Source organism: Myiozetetes cayanensis, unplaced genomic scaffold, assembly GCF_022539395.1.
Source record: "Myiozetetes cayanensis isolate MyiCay16 unplaced genomic scaffold, myiCay2020 scf3, whole genome shotgun sequence".
Lineage (NCBI taxonomy): Eukaryota > Metazoa > Chordata > Aves > Passeriformes > Tyrannidae > Myiozetetes > Myiozetetes cayanensis.
This window is the reverse complement of record NW_026087521.1, coordinates 28,581,903-28,598,172: the sequence shown is the minus strand read 5'-3', so window position 1 is coordinate 28,598,172 and position 16,270 is coordinate 28,581,903. Positions and strand designations below refer to the sequence as shown.

The window sequence follows — 16,270 nt, the reverse complement described above, 5'->3', positions numbered from 1 at the left end:
CCTCTTAATTATATCCTATACAAAACTTTGTACTGGATTTGCTGAATTGGTTAAAAATTCTGCATTTGTTATTACTTAAGCGCTGAATAACCTAATAACTACAAATGCAGACTTCAAATGCAATCCTACTGTCCCCAATAAAGACAAAGCTGCCTGTGGAAGAGGAATGGAGATTATCTGCACTTGTTTTGTAATTGAAAGCCCAAAAGGAAGGTGCAGGAATGCAAAACAAGAAGCTGTCCCTGTTAAAATAATTTAGTATCGATCAAATGCAAAAGAAACACAACAAACCAAGAAATATCCTTCATGAAGATGGATACACGCACTTTACACACTGAAAAATAAATGTTTGGATGTTTGGACTTAACCTAAACTTTAACTAAGTGAATTAAGAGTTAGTTTCTCTTCAGCTCCTTCTGAATCCTATGCATTATCCATCACTATAATCCCTTGGAAAAGGAAATATTCCAGCACAAGATTCAACACCCACATAAAGTAAAGCACCTCTTTCTCTCTCTCTGCAGACCACAGAAAGTTTGTAGAGACCAAGGTAGTCTAGCAGAATTAGGCTAATTTGGTTTTAAAATCAAACATTTCAATAAAGTGTCTAAAACACTGTAGAGTTAATCAGAATTTGGGATCAGGAGTCTAGGACCATAGGCTCTCTGGGAGACGAAACAGGTGGGAATTATATATCATCAATTTTCTAAGAGAATCATACACTTCCTGAAGCCCTTACTTGGCTCCACATTTGTTCACTTGAAGTGCTTTGCTACAAAGTGCCCTAAAACTAGGATAAAGTTTCAGAATTAATTTCCCCTAAAAGAAAAAAAAATCCAATTTCCTTTTATTTCCATTATTTAGAGGAAAACCCAAAAGTATATATCAGTGATATAAAAATTTTTGTTCAACATATGACCCACAGACGGAGAAAGTTCAGATTCCTTTCTCTTGCATTACAAACTCCTCTGATAAAAGCATTTTTACTTTCCATATCCAAATCACTGATTCATCAACACTTTCAGCCTGATTTTCTGTTTTATGGAACAAAATTTTTTTGTATGACTTGTGTAGCTAAAAGCAATCAACTAAATAAAATCTGACACAGAGTGGTTTTATTTGCTCTTGTACAAGGAATAAATTATTGGGGCTTTACTCTTCAAGTTCTTATTTTGACTGACACTCAGACTAATTCCAACCTTTACCGAAGGGCAAATGAATGTCATTAGGAGGGGATTCCAGCTTTTTCATGGTATTCCTATGCATTGATTACTACCAAAGTGTAAATGTAAACCTATGAAAAGTGTGGCTTAGTAGCCACATGAAGGAGATGTTTTGAAAGATGCCAGTGTACTGATGAAGATCTACTTTTTAAAAAATTCCTGAGGTAATACAAAACACAGTGCAAACTGCTTACTGCCCTGCTACTGAGTCTGGACACAGACTTTCAGGAGATTTTTTTGCAGAAAGTGGTTAATGTCATTGGGTTTAAATGTTTTAAGCTGATTTTAGCATACTTCTACTGGACTGTTGGACAAGGACTTGTTCTCTTACTGAAAGAGAGCAATGTGACTTCTTTGGGATGTTCTGCAATTAAGCAAAAGGGCAGGTTGAGGCAACTCTGACTCCTCAAAGGGCTGGTTAGTTATGCTTGAAACATCTTTTCACATGGAGATAAACAGATATTGAAAGAGAAAAAAAGAATCTCTTTGTCCATGTAAAATCAGATAATATTGCCAGCCTAGGAGGAGGACTGCAGGAGGCACCACTGTTACATGATACATCATTTTGAACATGGAGCTGAAACTAAGCATGGTCCTCGGTGTTCCCAGACACTACAGGTACCACTAGCAACTTTTTCTCTATATATCCACAGTTCCTCTTGGAAGCACAGAATAAAAAATACATAAATTTAAGGATTTTTGCATAATTTAAACCAAGAATGACAGAACATTTACACACATAAGCAAACACTCTGACGTTGTTGAATATTAGGTAAATCAGCATGTGGTCAGACACAACAAGAAAGGATTTCTAATAGAGATATTAATTTTGAATAAGCCTGATAGAAGACTCTAAAATTAAAACCATACATGCAAATACAAAAGAAATATGATTCCTCTTTCTGTGTGTCAAAATTAGTGTCTTTGTATTAACTTGTTTAGCCTTTACACAAACTCTTGCTCAGTGTTTACAGAGTGTTTGACTCCTACCCACCATCTGGCTCAGTTTTGTGCCAAATTCCAGAAATGCTGATGAGAAAAACATGGGTAAGTAAAAGTGAATGCATATGGACACTTTTTTGTGTCAGAATGCATCTACACCCTTCTTACAACAAGGCTACCTATTTACCAGCTATTTTTACTAATAAGCAGAGTGGGATTTAACCGAGGTACCAAAATACTTACGTCAATTTAGATACCTGATTTCAGGCATCTACCTGCAAGTGTTCTATGTGTGTCTGTAAGGTGTCTAAATTGTAATTCTATTTTATGTTCTTGGCCTACTGCATCTTTCTGGAGCTGAACCAACACAACAGAAAAAGTAAACCAGGAAAGAGAGCTATTCACAGCAAAGAAAACTAGGTTTTCCCATATTAAATAAGGATCTATAGTATCTTACCATAAAATTCCTTTCATAATGTTCGTGCTCTTTCTCAAAATCTATTACAAAGCCATTTAGAGACCAAATAAATGTCAGGTCTAATGTGGGATCATGGGATGCAATGCATTGCATGGTAGCATTCTCTCCAACGGTGACATCAACATTCAACGGAGCTAAAGTAATCCTTGTAGCTTCTGTGAAGTTAATGGCAAACATGGAAAATTCCAATAAATAAATGTTTATTCAAATGTAGGCTCAGCTCCATAACCGTTTGACTATACATTAAACCACTTCTTCAAACTCCAATTTGTAACTAAAGAGAACAAAGAAAACCTTCTACACCTTAAATGCCTGACTTCTATTTAGCTGTTTCAATCTCTGAATCACGTTACTGACTATTAAAAACTATATTTATTCATTGACTATATCTCAGGTAGAAAGAAGGTATATTGCGAATCTTCTGTGACTTGTGTTGCATTTTTTGTTTCAATTATAATATTTTGTCCTTTTAATGAACAGAATAATATATAAATATATAGAAAATATATAAAAATATATAAAAATATAACTTGTCCTTTTAATGAACAGAAAGTTCTACTCAGTTAGCCAGACTCAGATTTTCATCAGAGCATTGCAGAGACTGAGACCTCAGCTTATCTACTGAGAAACAATATAATGGACGCATAAAAACCTGTGCAAATAGCTACACATGCAAAGAAAGAGAAAATAATATAAGGAAAAGAAGAAAGCTGTATATACCCTAGGAACGTCCATTATTATTACAGAAACAAAAGAGAAGGCAGAGATTTCACGACACTTGCTAGAGCTCTTGACAATTGCATCAAACTCATACGGCAAATTAGCAACTTTAGTGCTAATTTAGTGCTAACTTTAGTGGAAGGGACTCATTGAATCTGTGAGACCTCTTCCTTTTCTTACAATTATTAACATTAAACAAAAAGCCATGGAGTATCTTCCTTATGCCATGACATACAATATCTCTTCCACCAATATGAGAGTTGGAGTAGAGTATCAAAATCTGGAGTACAATAGCCATAAGAAAAGAACTATTGCTACTAGTTAAAACCAAGGTTCAAGCATGCTCCAAGAAGCACATTCCATTCCACCAGAGAACAGGAAAATATCATCAGTAAACTGAATATTTTGTCAATCTACCTCAGAAAGAAACCTTTCCCCAAATCCTACTCCAGTAATCTAAAAGCTGCTAAATATCAAGACTCTGAGGATGGCACAACTACCGGCTTTTGCAGTATGGAGCATCTCATAGTGCATTGGAGTAACTAGTTAAAATTCGATCTCTGAAGTCGTAGCTGTGGACACATGCTTAGGAGACTTGCTCCATTACAGTGTGGTGGTGCCTGTATGCTCAGAATTTGGTTCTACCATCACTGATTTTCTAAACGTATACATAAATATTCTACCAGTCTAAATCACTGCTGAAATAGTGGACTAGTGGCAGGGAACAAGCAGCATGTGGGAAAAACCATCAGACTTTGCAGTGCCTGTCAGTTTCAGATTTAACTTTTTAATTTCCTGTAGTCATGCACCATGTCGAGACATTTTATGGGCCACATAACGTGCTTGGGAATGCCACTTTTAAAGCATTCTTCATTACCTTCATCACTGTCCACTTTGTCCACAATATGAAAACACTTTGAAATATGTCATCTGACCCTTCTGTTTCTGCTATGATGTCTTATTGTCTTGGTGTGCATTTTTAGATGAATCAGAGCAGAATTCTTAAAAATGTAAAATTTCTTTATACTAGTTTATAAGATTTACAAACATATGGTTTAAGTGTTTCACTATGTGAATTTAGTTTGCAAATGTTCTTCCTGATTTTAGAAGGTACGATATAACTATCAAGGGGCTGGATATATTTATTCACATAAACTTTCAAAATACTTAAATGCCTGAGAGTAATATTAAGACACATGTAACAGTAGAAGATGATAAAAAGTAACTGCAAACATTAGGTAAAATTTTACAACTCATTTGGTTTATATCATCCAGAAAATTGCTTTCATATGATCTGATGCTACAGATTAATTCTTACATTAGTACATCAGTATTGCAGCATTGAGCTGACACATCCAGCGTAACTTCTGGAACAGAGATAAAAATGCATTTGATAAATGGTTCTGCTATGATCAGTGGTACTTGACAGACATAGTTGTTATAGGATGTTGTCTTTCCTGTCTATAGTCTAGAGTTATTTAATTATTTGACATCAGATTTAAAATACATAATTAAGGAAATCAGTACTCAATCAATAAATACTAATACTCATAAAGGAAGAGAATTCAGTAGTACAATCATAAGGCTATATGCCCTTATCTCACAAATTTCATGCATATTCCCTTCAACATGCGTACTCCTCTCTCAAACCTGCTTACAGTACCAAAAAAAAAAAAAAAAAAAAAAGAAAGGTCAGTAGGAGTGCCCTTGCTCTGAGTCGTGGCCCCAGAATCACACCTTAGTGTGAGCGCTAAGCTACCAATTTGAAGGAATGCATTCAAGTATGTCAACTTAATGTACCTGATTTATAGAAAAATCAACCCTGAAAACTGAAATACAGTGTTAGAGCTGCTGCAAATAAACCCAGTTCTTCTGGGTAACATGCTTTAAAAGCATCAATTCATTGTTAATGAGGAATTAAATTAGAAAGAAAAAATACAGAACAGTTTGCAATACTGGAGCAAAACATCAGTGATTTTGAACTAAGGGAATATAGCCAAAACAAACTAATACAATTCGGAAGCTTACCTGTCATTTCTAGGACACCAGTGCTATTAGCTTTTCCTCGGTTATTTTCCGCAAAACAGGTGTAGCGACCTTCATCCAGCTTTGTTACATTGATAATTTCCAGACTCCCATCGTCCCAGATACGTATGCTATGGAAAGTGCAAAAAATATATCATGAGCAATTAGATTTTATATTGGAAAGCAATGTTTCCTCTAGAACTGTAGCAAGTGAATGAACAAACTACAAGCATCTTTTGAAAGCTCACATCTCACTACTGGATTTATAAACACTTTCATAGTAAAAAATATTTAAAGAGACTGTGGTATGATTAGATGTCTCATGTTGCTGGAGGAAGAGCACATACTTCTATGCACTTGCACTCACTCAAATATTTTTCATAGAGTTTTATGATACAATTCAATTCTTAAATGTAACCAGCACCAAACAGACTGGTTAAAGTTGGATACCTTGCTAGCTATTTGGATCCACGCTGACAGCAATATTTCAGCACACTATTTTCCTACATTTTCCTGCCCCTGAAGTCTTCAAAAGTGATAACTAGCCTACAAGATAGATTGAAATATATGGCAATGTTTTTAAGGTTCGAAGTATTCACTAACAGTCAATACTAACCGGCTCCCATTTACAAGCAATTCTGTTCCTTTGCTCCAGGAGAATTTTGGCTTAGGAGCAGCCTTAGGCTTGCATTCAATGATTACACGCCCCCCTTTAGCTGCTAGGATTTTCTTCTTCATAGGGTTCAGTTCAAAAGTAGGAGGTGAAGCTGAAAGCAAAAATTAACACAGGTATTGCTGTTAGTGATTTACTGGAAAAGAAAATTTATTTGCAACATGCAATAAATGACAGAACTATAGACTTTTTTACAAATTTCCATTATTTAGACCAGTGAGAAAAATTTTAAGGATACAGAGATGTGCTGGGAAGTAGTTGGTGATCTAAAAGTAAAAGGAAAAATAATTATGTAGTTCTGTGCTGTGTTACACTAGAGGTTTCTTTCTGAAACTTCCATATAAGTCTAATCTAACAAGATCAAAGTCCACTGAAATCAATAGAAAGTTCCTCATTTTCAAAAGGCCTTTTGATCAGTCCTAATAAAATTCAGATTCTGGGAGATGAATTTCTGTAACAAGTTGCTCACTTGATCATACTTCCAAAGAATAATTGGGTTTACTTTTCATTGATTTTAACCCTCTTCAGGAACTTTAAGCTTGTACCCTTCTTCGCAGTTTTTTGTTTGGCCATCTAGCCTTAGGTGCACTCTCACATGTACAAGAGTAATGAGACATGACCGTAGTAAGCACCTCGCTTACGTTTTTTAAGTCAGATCTTTGCTTACTGATTTTCTCTCTGTTTGAAATCAAATGAAGGAAAAAAATCATTTAACTATTTTGTATCCTGGCATACCATCGTTAATCATGACCAGCAAGTGTGTGCGCAGCCTGAAGAAATAAAGTTGTTAGTTAATTACAGAAGTACAGAGCAAAACTCTGACAAACATCCACATCTTACCAACACTAAATTTCAAACACAAATGTAAAAAGTGTGCATTTTGTGTAATCCAGGCTAGTAGTGAACACATAGTAATAGAAAAACAGTTTAGGATGAGGTATTGTTGTGCAATGGGTTTGGGAAAACCAGTAATAGTTCAGCTCTTGGGAAAGTCTGAATGCAAGTGTGAGATAGAAAGAACCCAGAGTAAGTACTGCAGGGAAATCTAGGATAACCCTGTCATACAACTGGTGCACCTGCTCTAATGACATCAGTAAAAACTTTAGATGTTTTCAGGCTGATCACTCTCGCTCTAAAAGTCAAACTGATGCTCCTTAGGAGAACAATGGATTAATAACAACATCCAGCCATCAAATGGCACAGCTCTATTTCACACAAACATTGTGGCTTGGCTTTAATGGGCTGTAGAAGACAAAAGCAAAGGCAGAGTGAAGAGGAAAAGCTGTGGCCAACTGACAACACAGTTTCTGAAACAGCAGATTTTACCCCACAGAAGAGTAAGCATAAGTGAGTAAAAAAAAAAAAAAGCTTCTCAACCAGTTATGCAAGCTTGAAAGTGTAGGCAGCAGCTCTACATGCTGCATATGATTTCTGCACTATCAATTTCCCTGAGGGGTAACAGCAGTAGACAAACATCAGAAATAATACAGCAAATGTGCCTCATAAGTTAGTAACTTTATTCCCGAAGTTGTCAAAATCCAGGTAGAGAGCTCAAAGAAACTTCACTTAGACTGAGTGAGGGTTCTGAGCTTTATCCTCACAGGAATCTGTTACCAAAAAATACTTGCAAATATGACTGCTATATTAATATAATAATAATAATAATAATAATAATAATATAATAATAATGGCCAGTCTTCGCGAGCGAAGATCCGGGGAAGGTCTTTCCACCTTCCAGCCTGCGCATTGGATTTTTTAGGTGAGACACAGTGTGCGCGGAACTGAGCCCACCCTTTAATCCTAAGGTTCATCTGCCGGGGCCAAGCGAGCTTGGACGGTGGCAGTGAGGTCCTTAGGACGTAGGTGGGTTGCCTTTAAGGGCTGACGAGCCCCACCTACCCGGGAGTGGCCCTGACCGGGAATCGAACCCGGGTCTCCGCGGTGACAGCGCGCGCCTTTCCATTAGACCACCAGGGGCATGACTGCTATATTACTCAACCCTGAAATAGCAAATAGAAAAATAATCCCACTGACCCACAATCTTCAGTTCAGCATTTGCATAAATAATTCCATGATCATTTTCTGCTATACACTGGTACATGCCGGCATCGTCAAAGGTCAGACTTTGCATTCTTAGTTCACCTTTCCGGAACTAAAACACAGAATCAATAAAATAATAAGACATTAATATAGACTACATATGCTGAAGAATTCACACTCATCCACATTCTTTTTGGGTTTTTTTCCGTGACGTTGGGTTCACCTTCTTTTTTAAAAGACGATTCAGTGTTGTTCAACACTTTTCTGGAAAAGTCCTAGATGAGCAGCAGTAGACAAATTTGCTCTTCAGTCCCCTATTAATGCAAACACTCCTGATTCAGAAGTGAGAAACAAGGGATTGAATTAATTTTATACATATAAGCTTTGTTATACCATGCTCACTGTTCAGTACTTTCTGTTGTTTTACAACAATAGTCAAACCAAGACTCAGTGAGGTAGAAGTTTTTCAGAAAATTCCCCTCAGAGATTATAGGATAAACTATTTTCTATATATTTTGTTTTAATATAAAAAATAAAAAACAATAAATCAAAATAAGGTACTTGATCTATTTTTAAAAACTGGGTATAAAAACACACAGAGAGAGGTAGGGTATTTTGTAAATTACAAATAGATGTCAATTGGTTTTTGAAACGTTAATAAATTGTTTTCTTGTGCAAATCAATCTAAAAAGCTTTAACCCTTGTACTAAATATATAGGAGCGCATAGAGCAATGGAAGATTAAAAGAATACTATTTATCTGAAAAAAGAACAGATTAAAGGAAACATATTTCCTGACTGCTTTATGTAAAACAAGAATCTGTTTTGTGCTAAGTGAAATACCTAATTAAAAATTATCTGATTTAGAAACAAGCTATATTTTCAAGGCAATTAGCATATTTTTGCTATCTTGCATTTGGAAATAATCTTAACATCATGTTAACACGCAGCGTAATCTTCCGGTGCACTTCTGGAGAATTACACACTGCTTTCTGCAATCAAGTATGCAGATTTTGTCAGTGAAAGCCAAGTTCAGTGGGGACCATCAAGGAACTTGCTTGTTAAATTATTTGTTTGTAATAACTACTAAGCTAGACAACAGAATTGCTTTTCCAGGTTTAAGCCATCTCTGCATGGCAGATGGTGATATCTCTGTGATGATGATAACCCTATTCTCCCTCCAACCTCACACATTTTTCTCAAGATAGTAAAAAACAAGCTTCTTCATTGTCTTTTTTTTGTTTGCTTGCCAAGATCAGAGTCACCATAGCTCAACAAACAGAGCACTACATTGTGCCCTCTTATAATCTCTTTGTTTTTTAATGGCTTTTCATACAGTATAACCAATAGACTTTAAATAACCAATAGACTTGAAATGCCTGGACAAATTTCGCCTGGAGAACCTGTGGATGTCCCAGCCTTGGAACTGTTCAAGGCCAGGCTGGATAGAGCTCTAAGCAACTCGGTCTAGTGAAAGGCGACCCTGCCCATGGCAGAGGGGTTGGAACTAGATTATATTTAAGGACCCTTCCAGCCCAAATCATTCTGTGATTCTATGACAGAAAATCTACTTAATTTAAACAAAATATCCAATGTAACAGAATTAAATTATCAAACAGTACTCCTTTAAACTTCACATTAGCTAAACATTTGCAACATTCTGTGTCTAGAAAAAATGTGAAAAAATACAGGATATAGAAACACCACTGATAATTTAAAAATACTCTTTCTTCTCATATCTCCATTGACTCCATTTTGTCTTATATTTTTAAAGACACGCTCATGCTTAATGTGACAAAAAGGATTAACTTTAAAGAGCAGCTGAGAGACATTTTTTTTATCCAGAGAAGAGAAAAGAGTATTTATTTAAAAAACAGGCCTGAAGAAAAAGAGATATCCACCTCTCAAACATATGGTAAAAAGATAAATTCATAATTCAAAGCTGAACACTAAATAGCCTGAATAAGTAAGAGAAGATTGAGATAAAGCTTAAAAAAATATATTTTAATACTTAGTGTAAGTGTAATCAGCAAATATTTGTATCATTATTTTTCTTTTAACCTTTTAATAATACATGCTTCAAAAAATCATTTCTACCAGCTAAGCAATCAGTCCAGTATCATCTATGCTAATATACTTACCGAGGCACCATTCTTCAACCACCTAATTGTTGGAATAGGCTTGCCCGTAGCTACACAAGGCCAGTACAGGTCACTGCCTATATCCTTCTCTGTGTCATTAATATGTTCTACCCACTCGGGAGCGGCTGAGGAATAAAATACATAATGCATTGTTAATATAGTGCATACATATTTAATGAGCATTATGTTGCATTAATTCCATTGCTTTTCCCATGGTACTTAAATAGGAAGCACAAAGTAGTGATGATAACTCAGCAATGCACCAGCACAACAAAGAATGAAGAAGTTTGTGTCTTGCAACATAGACTCAAAATTACTTCAAACTGCTTTTTATGAGAAGAAAATATGGAATTGAAATAATGGTTCCTGAATGACCAAAGACATAAGATACTGCTTATACTGATCTGCAGATTATACAATGTGGAAATTACTAACACCATAAAAATGATAGTTAAATGACATGAAATTGTGCAAAACTATGTATGTACTAAAAGGATGTCAAAGAAATTATTCTCTTGGTCCAGAGAGGATATTTCAGAAATTAATATTGAAAACAGTCCAGTGTTTTTGCTTTTCCTAAGCAAAAACCCTATTTATTAGCTTTACTTATTATAGGCAGGAACAACCATCCCCCACTAATTTTGAATGTATCCCATTGAAGTTCTAGCACTCCACTGAGGATCTTAACTCAGAAGATGTTCTGTACAGTCAATGAACAGAGAGAGAAATCTTCTGAAAGTGATTCAGATGTTATGTGTTACCTTTTCATGCCACAGTTTTGTGGCACAAGCCTCAGTCAATGAGTCAAGTTGGGATGATTCCACTTAGCAGTAAGACACAATCTTTTTATTACCTATTTAACCAAATGTATAAAGGGAAGTGACAGGGTAGAGGAATGAAGGAATGAGTATAGCTAAGAGAGAGAGATAAGACAGAAACCACAAACAACATGGGAAAACAAGAAAGAGTAACAAACCTACTTGTCTCTTTTTCTTCCAGGAAGTTCTTTCCCTTCATGTACTCTAAATTGATTTAATTGCCATTATGCATAATTACATTAATGCTAACACACATAACTGTCAAGGTGTATATACCAGCTGTTATAACCAGACAAATTGAGTAGACATTCAATTATCACACAAATGTTATGCCTGGCCTTTAATGCATGAGTTTTGATTTTGCTCTATTAACTTGAACAGCAGTGTGTGAAGATGGTGGTATGAATCAACACTGACATCAAGTGTGAAAACATAGGTATTTCCAACATATGTAAGAGCAACACAGATCATCAAGGACAAAATTGTTCCTCCTACCTTGTACATAAACTCTTGCTTGATGTTTATCTTTTCCTTTATAGTTTTCAGCTTCACACTCATAAAGTCCTTCATCTTCATACTGAATATTGAAGATCTTTAGAACTGCACCAGACATGCTTATCTCAGCAGTGGCTGGCATGGGTTCAAGGTATTTACTCCATCTCAGTTCAGGAACCGGACTTAAAAAGGTATAGTAAAGTACAAATCAGCATGTTCAAGAACTGGCTGTTAAATTGCAGACTACAAAAAGAGCATTTGATCATCAAACATGTATTTTCAGTCCCTGAAATATGAAAGCAAACAGTGCTCTACAATAACTTTAAAACACACTTACTTTCCAAGAGCAAAACACTCCAGTGTCACGTTTTGCCCCAGGAGAGCGTTCGTGTCCTTGAACTTCACCTTGATATCAGCAGGATATACTTTTGCTCCTAACACGAGAAAAAAGATTCTCAGAAAAGCAATGGCAGAAAGTTATACAGATACTAAAATTTCCACAGTTCAAAAATTTATAAAATTCCAGACAAAATTATTCTCTACAGTGAATAAACAGCCTGGCCATCCACAAAGTCTGACTAAGCACTGAACTTTTACTAGTAGGGCATAATTGTTTTACTCAGCAACTAGTTATCTTTCTCTGGATGACAATGCCTAACATTTTTTACAGAACTTTTAATTACATTGGAAGTGTGATGATGGATGTACTGTTTGTGTGGGCAGACAAAAACCTGAGTCTCTGTTTTCCACATATTCTTTGTGGAATGGATGGAAAGTTTTAAATTACTTTGAATTTAAGCTCAATTTTGTCTCAGTTAGGGTATGAAGGAGCTAGAACATGCAAATCTACAGCCTAATGGGGGCACTGGGATGCAAATGTAATCAAATCTACCTACTGGTGATCCCTCTATAACTCCTCTTGCAGTTCTTCTAGATGAAGATCGCAGTGTGAATATTGCCCATGGAAAATTTTTATAAAGATCACTAATTTATAATTACTCCAATTCAATCACAGTTCTTCACTGTAATATGGGAAATTTAACTGATAAAAGGGTCACTGAAATATTGAGGATCAGTTTATGGGACTATTGACTTAAGTCAAAAGGGAGTTTGGTTACTATTTGGAAAACATGCAGTGCTCATGAAAAAATTGTGGTAAATAATCTAGTAACACAAAGCCACACAAGTGTCTTAGGGAATTAACCATGAGACACAAAGCCCTTAGGACACCATTGGGTAGGAAATTTCAGCAGGGGAAAAAGAATTCCCCCATTTTCATGGGGGATTTCCTGGGAAAAAAAGTAATTCCTGAAGCTGTTAATTAACTTTTACATGAAGTTTCTGCTTTACAGTCATACCCTTTGACCTAGTGCCAGGACTAGAAAAGATATTAAAGATTCTGGGATGAGTACAGGGGCTTATCACATAAAAGAGATGAGAAGAGGGAAAGGGGATAAGAACTGTTCTCAATTTAAAAGGAAATTTGTGAATGAATCCATGGAGATTTCCTTCACAGAGCATTCATTGTGGATGGGAATGATTTGGACCAAATAAAATTGTGCAGTAGCTATTGCAACTTGCCATATAATTCTCCTTACAGAAATGAAAGTAGTTATGAATTAGCAAAGTTATAAGACAAACAGTTAAAGCACTGCATGCACATAGTATTTCCTATAAATACTTACGATCAGATTGCGGAATAAGTGGAATAAATTTACTGAAGACACTCTTTGTTATCGAAGGGCTGGACACAAAACACGAATAATTGCCCTTATCTGATGCTTCTACATTTGCAATGTAGAGATTGCCGTTCATCTGTGACACAAATCGTCTCTTGTCCAAAGCAATGAACACCGGGAACTCATTTAGAAGCCAGCGATAACTGAGACCACCTGGAGAAAAACAATTTTTAATCAATATTAAAACCCAACATGATCAGCTACTCAAATCACAGAATACTGCCTGCATATAAATTACTCCACTCTGATTTCTAGTTTATAGATCTTTCTTTTGGAGAGGGAGCTATGTGAGAGAGATTTATACATGCCTCGGTAGCCAGCTCATACCTTTCTCCACTGAGCATTGGGGTGGTGCTGCCATGAGTGCAGATCACTGGTGTCCCAGCTACAGTGCATTCAGCTCCCCCTGGGGGGCACTACAACCCCACAGGAGTGGAGCAGGGTGGGAGGAGACAGGCAGCTGAATCCTGACCTCATGCAATTCAGAAGCTAGTAAGTCCTCAGCAGCCTTGTGATTTAGACAAATTAGAGTATTTTAACTAGCAATATGTCTTAGTTCTTCATTTTCTTGCAATACTGAAACAGAGTATGAAAACCAAATCGTTTTCCCATTTTACAAGGAAGAAGAGATGGTAACAGCCAAATTCAGCCCTCATGATGGAACTGCAGATACTTGAGATTATGGGCATAATCCCTGCAGAGCTCTTCAGTAGCTAATGATGAGAAAAAGGAACTTCCAGAGCATAAATCGCATAATCTCTGACCCTCTCGAGGTGTTTACTGCTGTTACATGATTTTGACAGGAGCCATGATCATATCAACTGAGGTGACTTCATTAGGTAGAATGAAGCTGGGCCATGTCCAAGACCAGCAGAAAGTCTGTGATGACACAGTGATAGAGTGATACGTACCCAGGTCTTCTGATTGGTATGCCAAGTCTCCCCTCCATTATCCAGATTAGCCTGAGTAATTTCATTTATATCAAAACATATTTGCAAATTCAACGATATCCTTTATATATGATCAACAGCAAACATATATTAAAAAATGGAGATCTCACCTAAATGTTTGATTCTCCAGCTGCATAAAAATTACTGCTTAAGTACTTTTAAAGGAAACTTGGAAAAAGAAATATTAATTTGTCTTTTACTCTTAAGACATTGAACATGAAGCACTTTTAGCTGAATTACCTGGGTAGTGCTGAGGGGGTTGACAAATAAGCACTGCTCCAACACCTTCTCGCACTTTAACCTCATGACGTTCCTCGGGTGGAAAGGGATCCAGATCTAGTTTTAAGAAGGTAAGGGGAGAAGAATTAGATTTTTCATTACAATAATTTATTATTATTAATATTTTCAGTCCTGTAGAGATTGATATAGAAATACAATACAGAGATACTTCTGGACCTCTAATGCCAGTTTTGCTTATTTGCCATTATCAAATCAAATTTTTTTTATAGTATTTTTGTCATCCTAATTGAAAATGCCAAGAAAAAAACCAAAAAAAACCCCAGTGGTGCAGATTGTATCCCTAGGAGTATCCAGGTGAGTTACATTTGAAGAAGGAATCCCAGGAAGAGACAAGAAAAAGATTTTAGGTTGGTTTTCAACAGGTTTTTCCAAAATGCAAGTTTAATTCCACTGTAACTTAAAGTGGCTTCTCTGAAATGACCTGGATGTCCTTCCTCCAGCAGCCAAGGACTGGCAAGCAGTTAACTCAGACACATCTTTAGTGCTAGAGGTTTGTGACAGAAGTGACTCACATCCCAGGTGAAATCTTAGCTGACTCTCTTTAAATCAACTTCCATGCAGCAGGGTAACAGGACTATTGTAAAAGAACAAAGAAACAAGTCCTTTATCATCCCACAGACTGTGGGAGAGCAGTAATGGTATCTGCAGATATAAGACAACAGTTGCATGAGTAATTACATCACTAATTGCACTACGTTGCTTCTTTTCACTCTTATCCAATCTGAAATTAAATCATAAACCTTGAGGCAGGAAACATCTCTTGCGAGGTTCCCCTATGTCATCACCAAGTACAGGAAGATTGTAGAGATCCTCACTGGAGTCCTGCTCTAAATGCTATTGTGGTGCAAACAACACTTCTATAATAGTCGAGTGCACAGCCTCTGAATGCAATATTCTCCCACAAAAATCATCTAAGCTAAAGTCAGCTTTACGTCAACTTTCTTCAATGGCAGGCAGCTGTCTGGTTCTACTAAAGTCCCAGGGGTGTCTCTGAGATCTAACTAAAACTTAAGTTCAAGTGCAGCCAGCTAGCAACAATAGAGAAAAAATCAGGACTGAACTGCATACAAAAAGAGATTAAGTAGGAAACACAGCCTATTCACTACTGTAAAATGCGATGAGTAGATCCATTATCAATTATCTAATGTGTTATCTAATAATAATTAATTCCTTAACTTTGTAAAAACTGCTACATTTATTAAATATAGTAAAGGTAAAGGAATCACCACGGGGAAACCACAGTTGTCAGATCTGAATGGCTACAAAAATCTAGGAAGCAAATGTCACTACACTTTGTCAAATGTCTTAAGAAAACTCTAGTACAGTTGTGCCAGTGTTGAGGGAGACACCTCTCCCAACTTCTGAAATACTAATTTTTATTCTGCTCAAACAGACCAGAAGACAATACAGATGTTTCCACCAACTGACTGGATCTTGCCTAGATCAATGCTTAAATGGTAGGCATTGTAATGAGCCACTCAAAGGACTGGTGATTTCTATTTTAAAAAAAAAATTACCCTCTGTCATAGTGCAATGGAAAAATTCATTTCTTCACAACTATCTCCCAATTAATTTTGAATATTATTTTTTGATAAAAGAAGAGAGTAAGTATAGCAGACTAATGCAACAAGAATTAGGTATTTCATCAGACAAGTTTTGTAAGTAAAGCCTGCAAAGCTCTTCACCCACAATGGAATACCTCTATTCATACAATATCTGTAGTACTT

At 36.3% G+C, this 16,270-nt stretch overlaps 1 protein-coding gene across 1 annotated transcript in view; it reads right to left on the bottom strand.

Moving 5' to 3' along the window:
• Nucleotides 1-16,270, bottom strand: part of CNTN1 (contactin 1) — a 243,587-nt gene that overhangs the window by 52,704 nt on the left and 174,613 nt on the right. Inside the window, exons 6-14 of the mRNA XM_050325399.1 lie at nucleotides 14,484-14,579; nucleotides 13,240-13,446; nucleotides 11,892-11,988; nucleotides 11,555-11,736; nucleotides 10,242-10,366; nucleotides 8,096-8,213; nucleotides 6,005-6,155; nucleotides 5,392-5,519; nucleotides 2,623-2,798 (exon numbers count right to left, since the gene is read on the bottom strand). Coding sequence (XP_050181356.1) covers nucleotides 2,623-2,798; nucleotides 5,392-5,519; nucleotides 6,005-6,155; nucleotides 8,096-8,213; nucleotides 10,242-10,366; nucleotides 11,555-11,736; nucleotides 11,892-11,988; nucleotides 13,240-13,446; nucleotides 14,484-14,579 — 1,280 coding nt within the window. The remainder of the gene's footprint in view (nucleotides 1-2,622; nucleotides 2,799-5,391; nucleotides 5,520-6,004; nucleotides 6,156-8,095; nucleotides 8,214-10,241; nucleotides 10,367-11,554; nucleotides 11,737-11,891; nucleotides 11,989-13,239; nucleotides 13,447-14,483; nucleotides 14,580-16,270) is intronic.